At 29.0% G+C, this 10,314-nt stretch overlaps 1 protein-coding gene across 1 annotated transcript; it reads left to right on the top strand.

The window, feature by feature from the left end:
- The first annotated feature begins 4,463 nt into the window (after window positions 1-4,463).
- LOC129304011 (cathecol O-methyltransferase 1-like) lies at window positions 4,464-8,910 on the top strand. Its single transcript, XM_054943626.1, has 4 exons — window positions 4,464-4,922; window positions 6,192-6,501; window positions 6,585-6,649; window positions 8,544-8,910. The coding sequence occupies exons 1-4, from the start codon at window positions 4,569-4,571 to the stop codon at window positions 8,838-8,840; spliced, it is 1,026 nt and encodes a 341-aa protein (XP_054799601.1). The 5' UTR covers window positions 4,464-4,568; the 3' UTR covers window positions 8,841-8,910.
- The last annotated feature ends 1,404 nt before the right edge of the window (window positions 8,911-10,314 follow it).

Here is a 10,314-nt window from a genome sequence, read left to right on the forward strand (position 1 = left end):
TTTTTATATAAAATAATAAATTTAATTTCATAATATCTTTTGAATGATTTTATTTAATTTTAAATTTTTAAAATAATTCTAATCATAATTTTAAATTTTTAAAAATACTTTTAGTGAAGACAAATGTTGTTACCAAAATTAATTATACAAATTATTTTAAATTTTTAAATTTTTTTAAAACAATACTTCTGGTGGTGATACCAAAAGTCTACTTTTGACACTTTTGATGATGAATTTTAATTATCACTACTAGAAGTATATTTTTAGGGGCAATTTTTGGCAGTGATTTGGCGGCAACTTTGATTTTTTGTCATTAAAAGTGGAAAGTCACTTTTTTTGTAGTGTAGCTAATGTTAATTTTTTTAAAAAATAAGTTTTATAAAATTTTGTACAACCTAAATTTTTCACCTATACAATGGATCTAGCAATATATAACCAATTCAACAGTTTACAAACAATTTAGCTATATAGCTTAGCAATACAAAAAACAAGTTTACAATTATATTAATATATCTAAGTTCCCCAAGTAGGTCAAACATCTAATGACAAGTTCCAGCAGTTTCTAGTCTCACAAAACCATTCAACAATTAACAATATTTTGGTGCCTTAAATCCAAAAAAAAAAAAAGATGACCACTCATCAATTAGATTATAAATTTTCTCAGTATTACATTTCAAATACTTTATATTCTCATAGTACTACAAAATATATTAAACAAAATTTCATAAAACAACTAAAAATTATTAAACTTGAATAAAATTTAATAAAATTAAATTTTCATATCTCAAATGGGATAAAAGTTTGATCATGAATGATCACGTTTTTCATGAATCTTATAATATAGTACCACAATCATTGTTATTTGATTGGAAATGGCACTAAAAGATCACCAACAGGTGATGTAAATTTAACCAAACAAATTCATTTTTAATAATTTAATAAATTCTTTTAAGTATAAATATACCATGATCTTTGTCCATTACTAGACAATGCAATCCGAAGATTCCTTTTTTCATCCCTAAAATTAGGGTATTCAAAATTAATTTTTGTTTTTTACTAAAGCGAATATGTAGCGTGCCTAAGCTTTTCATCTTAAATCATTTTATTCTCACACCATGTCAAAGTATTAATATTTTAATAAAAAAATTTAAGAATTATTGTTTTTACTTGGTTGCCGACCACCAATCAACTTGGTCAATTTTAATCAAATGAGATGAGTCCAAAAGCAGTTGTTTCATTTCACATAAAAAAATTAAATACATTAAGTTTCAAGGAACTTGAGAATATTTTCACAAATTCATGATCCTTATTTATAAATAAATATTTTAATAGGGATTATTTATAGTTTTTCCCCACACACATATATAATAAATGACAAGTAGAGGTTAAAAGGTGTGGCTTTGTTAGGGTAAATTTGGTAGTGGATACTTCATGATTGGAGGGACGCATGAATGGTGCTTGAAGCTGTTGAAGAATTGACATGATCCCATTCCTAGGCAATTTTACCATTTGTATCAGAAACTTCTGCATCACCCAATTTGATGTGATGATGTTGACTTATATATTGCCCAGGTGGCAGGAGAGAACTGAGCATGAGTTCATGAAACTGGCCACATCAGCTGGGTTTAGAGGCATTAGATTTGACTTCTTTGTTAGGAACTTTTGGATTATGGAGTTCATCAAGCAGATACAAACACATGATCAGTCATTACACTATAATCTGTGCCACTTGCTTTAATGTACTCTTTTTAAACTTACAGAAGTTGTTGTGGGTTGAATATGTGATGAGAACCATGATGAAATAATCATCTCGTTGCTTGAGATGTTATCACTAATTCATCCCATTAGAGTCCAAGCTAAAATCTCATTAAGTACCTGTTTGGATAATCTTTTAATCAATTTTAGAAGTCAAAATCATAGTTTTGTTAAAATATCTCCAAACACCTTATAATCGATTTTGATTGTGGGAAGGGATAAGTGTCAATTGTGTTTCATCAAGTAGTCATACATTAATTAACAAGTACATTCTCATTAAACAAGAAACCATTTTTACTAATTGATAAGTTCAAAAATTTGAAAGAACTTGGCTGTAAATGGGGACAGGTGTAGATTATGATTTAATAAATAATCATTTATTAATTAATAAATACCCATTTTCATTTAACAAGAAAGCATTCATTAGGTGACCAAAAAAAAACAGAAAAAAAATTAGGGGTCTTATAGTCTTTTCTCATCTAAAATCATTTTGAAATCAGTCTCCTAATCTTGCAGTGTTATTTCAAAATCTTTTACTCATTGTTTGATATTAAATTGCCTAAGTGATCCTTAAATGATATTTTTCCCTTTTTAGATAAAATACTACCCCCTCCACCTTAAATTTTAAGACAATTTTGAGAGAATTTAATATTTTAAAATATAAAACACTTTAAAAATATTAAAATTTTAATAAATAAACTTATTTTAATACTATCATCTCTCCCTCTATTTAATTCACCTTCATCTTTCTTTTAAATGTGATAAATGAAAGATATCTTTAAAAGTTTATATTTTATTTTAAAAAAAATTCTTAAGTGTATATAATTAGATTTATTGGTATGTGAAACTTTATCAAAAAATGTTTTATAATTTAAAAAGGAGAGAGTACATAGAAATAAAAGTAAATCTCTACAAAGATAACAACAACAACAACAACAACAACAAAATAAGAAATATAAAAATATAAAGTATAAATAAAAAATATTGGTATAATTAAACATTTTAGTCATTCAAGTTTGTCTAAGTTGTTAATTTAGTAAATCAAATTTAATTTTTATCAATTTAGTTATAAATATTTTCTTAAATTACATGTTAGTTTTTCAAATTTTAAAACAAAAATTGAATCACAAGTTAATATAATATATAAAGTATGATAATAATTTGATATTTATATGTAGCTAAATGAAATTAAATTAGCTTTCAAATCAACATAATCTTTTTACACTACCTAAAAGTACACATATTTTCAACTAATATATACATAGCTGATTTTAACATTGTTCTTTCCTTTTTAAATAATAAAAATCAAATCTATAAGTGAAACAAATTTAAGAAACTAAATTAAAAATAAATGAATTCGAGAGATCAAATGAATAATCGAAACAGATTTCACAGACTAAAAGTATATTTCATCATCCCAAAAATATAAAACTACATCGTTGCCAGTTTTATTTGCCTACCATATGTAGCTTTGACCTGAAGTGATGAACTGTACATTTATTGAATTGGTCTGTCCACGGTTGTACGGTAGTTCTGCCTTCAAGTGAAATATTATATATGAGATTTTATTTTCTTCTTCAAAAATATCATTTTATCACCACTCAAATTAATAATTCGTATTCGTAATTTCTTCTAAAATTTATATTCTTAATCCTTTCATAGTTGACAACAGTTTCAAAATTTATGTCGTTCATCAATGTAAAAATAGCTGACCAGTAAAGATTATCCATTGAATTTTCGGACTTTTTTATTTTATTTTTAATTATCACCCACACACATATCTATCTAAATGCTTGCAAATTAATTGTGATATTATAGAAATCCAATAGAATGGATGAGTGTTACGCAAATTTAAAAGATGAATCAGATTATTATATTCATGATGACTAGTTAAAAGAAGCACAATTTACTATGAATTTATAATATACGTCTTATGTTAATAATATGGACATTTTGAAGGTCTCAACTGAAAGATGCAAAATTGGGAGGGGGTATTTCATTCAATAGGGTGCATGGGTCACATATGTTTGAGTATGTGAGAATGGACTCCAGATTCAACCATGCATTTGACAAAGGGATGATGAATCACAGTACTATAGTTATGAATAAGGTTCTTGAATCCTAAAACTATAGTTATGAATAAGGTTCTTGAATCCTACCAAGGTTTTGGGGACATCACTAGACTCATCGATGTTGGTGGAGGTGTTGGGATTACTCTCAAGTTGATTACATCCAAATATCCACATATTCAAGGAATCAATTTCGACTTGCCTCATGTCATTCAACATGCTCCTCCTTTTCCTGGTATGTACGTATATTTATATGACCTAATTACTTTGACATTTCAATCCAATTAATCATACTCATTGATTGTAATGACGTTGCAGGAGTGGAACACGTGGAAGGAGATATGTTTGAAAGCGTGCCCAGATGAGATGCCATGCATCTTCATGAAGGTGGGTTAGTATGTAATATCATCATTATATTATCAATATATATATTTAATCACAATGAGAGGTTAATTAGTGTGGCTTTAACTCGTCCTTTGACTTTAACAGTCTGAATCGCGTGAATCTTTACTTTTCACTGTTTTGGCCAGTGTTGTATAAATACACCAATTCTTCAAAGCTCTTGAATCACACATATCACTGATCCATATTCATTCTTCCACTGAACTACAAATCTATCAAATGGCACAGTCACGCGAATCCCATTCTCCATTGAAACCTCACCAAAACGAAGAAGACAATCAACTATTGAGGCAACAACCACTAGACATAGACGAGCAAGACGAAGAGAGCTTCTCCTGCGGGATGCAGCTCGCGACTTCTACTGTGATTTCCATGGCCTTGAAAACGGCGGTGGAGCTCGGCATCTTCGACTTCATTCACAGAGCTGGTCCCTGCGCTGAGATCTCTGCAGCCGAGATCGCGTCGGAGCTTTCTTGCAAGAACCCAGAAGCACTCGATCGACTCCTCCATCTTCTAGTGTCTCACTCCGTTCTTTGTTGTTCCGTTATCGTCGACGAGACTGGAGGGTCGAGATGTTTCAGGCGGCTGTACAGCCTCTCTCCGGTGGCCAAATTCTTTGTTCGAAATGCGGATGGTGCATCGTTAGGCCCCTTCGTTGAATTGGTTCAGGATAAGGTCTTCCTGGATAGCTGGTCAGTAAGTATTTTTTTTTTTTTTTCCACAGGCTGCGTCGTGCTCTGGTTTTTCTTTTTTTCGTTCATGGAACCATGCGTTTGTGATTTATTGTTGGAAAAAACATAACTTTAAATTTTTATATTTTAGTCAAGTTTTGCTTCAGGTCTCTGTATTTTTTTTAATATTTTAAGTTTCTATACTTTTATTTTTAGTATTCTAAATCCCTCCATAAGCAGTATTATGGGGACTCAGAACACTAAAACATAAAATTGCAGAAACTTAAAATACCAAAAAAAAAAAGGTGAAAGCAAAACTTGAGTAAAGCATAGTAATCCAAAATTATATTTTTTTCTTTTTTTAGGGACAATATCATTAAGAACTGCTAAAGGTAATAGGATATTTAATATTAATCAATAATCAAAAGACTTTGAAATATCATTGTAGAATCAGAGGATTAATGTAAAAATAATTTTAAATGAAAAAATACTATAATACCCTACCTTTAATTCGCTAGCTAACAGGTTAGAAAATTTAAAAAAACTTAATTGTGAGAAGGGATAAATGTATATCATGTTTCAATAAGTAACCATTTGTTATTTAACAAGAACTTATTTGCATTTAGCAAGAAGTCATTTGCTAATTAATAAGTTTAACAATCTAAAAGCGATTGATTGTGGGAATGAACAAGTATCGATCATATTTCAATAAGTAGTCATTCATTAATTAATAAGCATCTATTCATATTTAACAAGAAACCATTTGTTAATAGATAAGTTTAAGAATTTAAAAAAACTTAATTGTGGGAAGGGACAAATATAGATTATATTTCAACAAGTAATTATTTGCTATTTAACAAGTATACATTCATATTTAATAAGAAAGTATTTGCTAGCTGAGAAGTTTTAAAAGAAAAAAGAAAAGAAAAGCAAGGGCATTATAGTCCCATATAAAATTATTTTCAAATTAGATCTCCTGGTCTTATAGTCTAGTTTCAAAATCTTTTGATCCTTGGTTGATATTAAATTGCCTCAATGATCCTTGAATGATATTTTTTCCTTTTTTAGATAAAATAATATTTCATCTGCCTCAAATTATAAGATAATTTTAAAAGAAATTTAATATTTTAAAATATAAAACACTTTAAATAGATTAAGGTTTTATTAAATAGAATGGATGAGTAGTATGTAGATTTAAAAGATGAATTAGATTATTCATGACGAGTTAAAAGAAGCACAATTTGCTATGAATTTATAATATACATCTTATATTAATAACACGAACATTTTGAAGGTCCCAACTGAAGATGCGATATTGGATGGGTGTATTTCATTCAATAGGGTGCATGGGTCACATCTTTTTGAGTATCTAAGAATGGACTCCAGATTCAACCATTTGTTTGACAAAGCGATGATGAATCATAGTACTATAGTTATGAACAAGATTCTTGAATCCTATCGAGGTTTTGGGGACATCACTAGACTCGTCGACGTTGGCGGAGGTGTTGGGATTACTCTCAAGTTGATCACATCCAAATATCCACATATTCAAGGAATCAATTTCGACTTGCCTCATGTCATTCAACATGCCCCTCCTTGTCCTGGTACGTACGTATATTTATATGACCTAATTACTTTGACATTTCAATCCCATTAATCATAATCATTGATTGTAATAACATTGCAGGAGTGGAACACGTGGAAGGAGATATGTTTGAAACCGTGCCCAGAGGAGATGCCATCTTCATAAAGGTGCGTTAGCATGTAATACAGTGTTTTCAAGACTGAACTAACCCAAATGGTTAGACCGGTCGAGCTGTCACCCGCTATCAAAAACAGTACGATAAAGTTAATTGGACCGTTTAGGCAGTTGAACCGGATTGATCCAAGCGAGTTTTAGAAAACCTGCTTTGAATTAGAACTTGGAACTAGTCAAAGGCGGGTCAAAACGGGTGAGGTGAAAAAGTTGCTCACTGATGTCGAATAATGTTGAAGAAAATAAAAACTTTAGATAGAGGATGATGAAGAATAAAGAATAAAAAGGGAAAACAGATATAAACATATTTTCTTAAAAAAAGAAGAAAAATCAAAATACTAAAAACATCTTACCATTATGATTTGATTGATCATAACCCAATAAAACGAGGACCTCTCTCTCTCTCTCTCGTCTCCACAATATTGCAAATTTCACTTGTATAGTAGGGAGCAATTTCTGCCCATGGATTTAGAAGATGAAACACGAAGAAGAAAGATAAAAGAAGAAAGATGAAAGAGAGAGTTGTTTGAAAAAAGAAGGAAAGGAAATGAAAAGACAAGCCGTGTGGAGGGAGTAAATGAGGAAAAATTACTTTTGATTTTTGAAATTAGCCAACAATGAATGCAAAAGAGCGTTGACCATAGATGAGAGATGTGTCGGCAGAAAAGAACAAGAGTGGATGGGATGTACAAGTGAAATGGAAAATAAAATTTACCCGGGAGTGACAAAAAAATTTAGAGAAATGCAAAAAAAATTTATTTATATTTTATGTAATATATTTATCAATATGTTGTTTTATTCTATTTATCTATAGTAATTTTTTTAAGGTTTTAATTGTCAAATATTTTATTTTTTATATATGTATTATGAGATATAAAATATTATTTTTATTACATCCAATTTAACCACCAGTTTAATTGATTGAATTATGAGAACCATAACCTATTAACTTTTCTAGTTCACTATGTTATTTGGATTTTAAAACATTCATATAATATTCTTATTATATTATCAATATATATATATATATATATATTTAATCACAACAAGAGGTTAATTAGTGTGGCTTTAACTTGTTAGGGTAAATTTTACTTGAAATGTCACACATACCCCCTTTCTTATGTACTAGCATTGACTTACTCCAATCCCACCTAGTGACTTGTTTTTGATAAGTATTGACTAGTTAAAAATAATTTTATTAAAATGTTAATACTTTAATATCTATAAATTAAATTTATATAATAGATTTACAAGTGGTTATAAGTAACCTATTTTTTGACTTGTAAATATAAGAAATTTAACTCATATATCTGCTATATGATTAATTTCTAAATATTAAAGTATTAATACTTTAATAAAAAATTTAAAGAATTATTTTTTTTGACTTGGTTGCCAGCTGTCAATCAATCTAAACTACTCTTGTTAAATGAGATGAGTCCAAAAGTATTTGTATTATTTCACATAGACAATTAATTACAACCAAGTATTAAGGAACTTGAGAGTATTTTTCAAAAATTCATGATCCTTATTATTTATAGAGAAAATATAACTTTAGATTTTTACACTTTACTCGTATTTTGCTATAAATTCCTGTACTTTTTTGGGTGTTTTAATTCTTTACACTTTTATTATACGGTGTTCTATGTCTCTCCATGAATAAAGTATAAGGATCTTGGAAGGACTTAGATTATCAAAAAATAAAAGTGTAGGAATTTAAAATATAAAAAAAAAGTATAGAGACTTATAGCAAAACACGAGAAAAGTGCAAAAATTTTAAATTATATTTTCCCTTCTTTATAAATAAATCTTTTAATTGGGATTATTTATAGTAAATGACAATTAGAGGTTAAAATTAAAGTGTGGCTTTGTTTGTTGGGGTAAATTTGGTAGTGGATACTTCATGATTGGAGCGATGAATGGTGCTTGAAGCTGTTGAAGAATTGCCATGACGCCATTCCTAAAGATGGAAAGGTGATTGTGGTGGAGGCAGTTTTACCAGTTGGATCAGAAACTTCTGCTGCAGCAAAAGGCATCACCCAATTTGATGTGATGATGTTGACTTATTGCCCAGGTGGCAAGGAGAGAACCGAGCATGAGTTCATGAAATTAGCCACATCAGCTGGGTTTACAGGCGTTAGATTTGACTGCTTTGTTCGCAACTTTTGGATTATGGAGTTCTTCAAGTAGAAACATACGCATGTTTCTTTTCACAACGTGATCTTGATGCTTGTTCAATTTGTTGCTTTCATGTACTCTTTCTATCCCTTGGAAGTTGTCGTGGGTTGAATATGTGATGAGAACTATGATGAAATAATCATCTCCTTGCTCGAGATGTTATCACAAATTCATTCCACCAGATAATCATTGCTAAAATCCCATTAAGTGCTTGCTTGGATAATCTTTTTAATCAATTTTAGAGGTTAAAATTATGGTTTTCTGAAAATATATCCAAATATCCTTATTATATGTTAAAATCAATCAATTATGTACCTAAAATCATGTATTCCTTTAAAATATTCAAATAGCTCTATATATATATATCAAAATTAATTATAAACCCAAAAATATTATTTGTAAAATAATTTATATAATTTTTGGAAAGCTCTTTAGTCTTCAGAAAAGTATGTTTGAAAATATGAATTGAAAAATAAGTAATAGTAACTTATGAGATAACCATAATTTTGAGTTTATAATTGATTTTCACATATATGAAAATGTTTGAATATTTTTTAAAAAACTATAATTTTAAATTTATAATTGATTTTGACATATATAAAAATGTTCCTATGTTCTCTCATTTTTTATCTCACAGAGTTCTCTCAAAATCCATTTTTATGAGATAATTATGTGGCAAGGTTCCTGGTGTTGACGTATATATACAGATTCCTCGCACGTCTTACAAATAATCTCACACACACGAACACGCCTTATAATCGGGCCATATTCTAAACAAAACTGTATATTAGTTACTCAAATGTACCTTCCTGATGTCTCTTTATTTAAAAACAAAAACAAAAAAACAAAAAACCGTTCCATACAAATCAAAGCATACATTTAAGATTAATAAATACATTTGAAATTTAAATTTTTCCAAACATCCATTATCAATTGTTTGACATGGGTGGTTGGGAATTTAATAAGCCAACTTAATGAGGATGAACTTTCTAATAAATATATTAGAGACAATATGTAGTTGTTCTTTATATTTATATAATTAGTTTAGCTACTAACTAAACTCTAAAGTTAAGAAGGACACAGTAACGTTCCGATAAAGCATAGTAACACATGCACAATCAAATGGAGATATGGTGCAAGTTTGCCATTATATTATTCAAGGCTAAATCTATAAATTTAGCCACGACCTAGCGTTTGTGAAGTATCCGGTGTCCTATAATTATGGAATGATACAAAATAAATTATCAACTATTTAAACTGTAACATCCAACACCTACCATCCACTTTTAACAAACATCCATATTATATATTGTAGTTACCATTAGCCCTTTTGTCTTGCTGTCCTTTTTAGCGCAAGATGTACTAGTTTTGTTATATAAGCAAACAACTGAGTGCTAAAACTAAAAAATATATTCAACATATAAGTTAAGATTATTTTTATAAATATTTTTTATTTTAGATATTTATGTGATTTTAATATCTTATT

Source organism: Prosopis cineraria, unplaced genomic scaffold, assembly GCF_029017545.1.
Source record: "Prosopis cineraria cultivar Desert tree isolate PC_DT_omini unplaced genomic scaffold, ASM2901754v1 PC2, whole genome shotgun sequence".
In the NCBI taxonomy this organism is placed as follows: Eukaryota; Viridiplantae; Streptophyta; class Magnoliopsida; order Fabales; family Fabaceae; genus Prosopis; species Prosopis cineraria.

Coding starts and splice junctions, on each gene's coding strand:
- LOC129304011 (XM_054943626.1), top strand. CDS start 4,569: ATGCAGCTCGCGACTTCTACTGTGATTTCCATGGCCTTGAAAACGGCG. Junction 4,923..6,191: donor TCTTCCTGGATAGCTGGTCA/GTAAGTATTTTT, acceptor AACATTTTGAAG/GTCCCAACTGAAGATGCGAT. Junction 6,502..6,584: donor ACATGCCCCTCCTTGTCCTG/GTACGTACGTAT, acceptor ATAACATTGCAG/GAGTGGAACACGTGGAAGGA.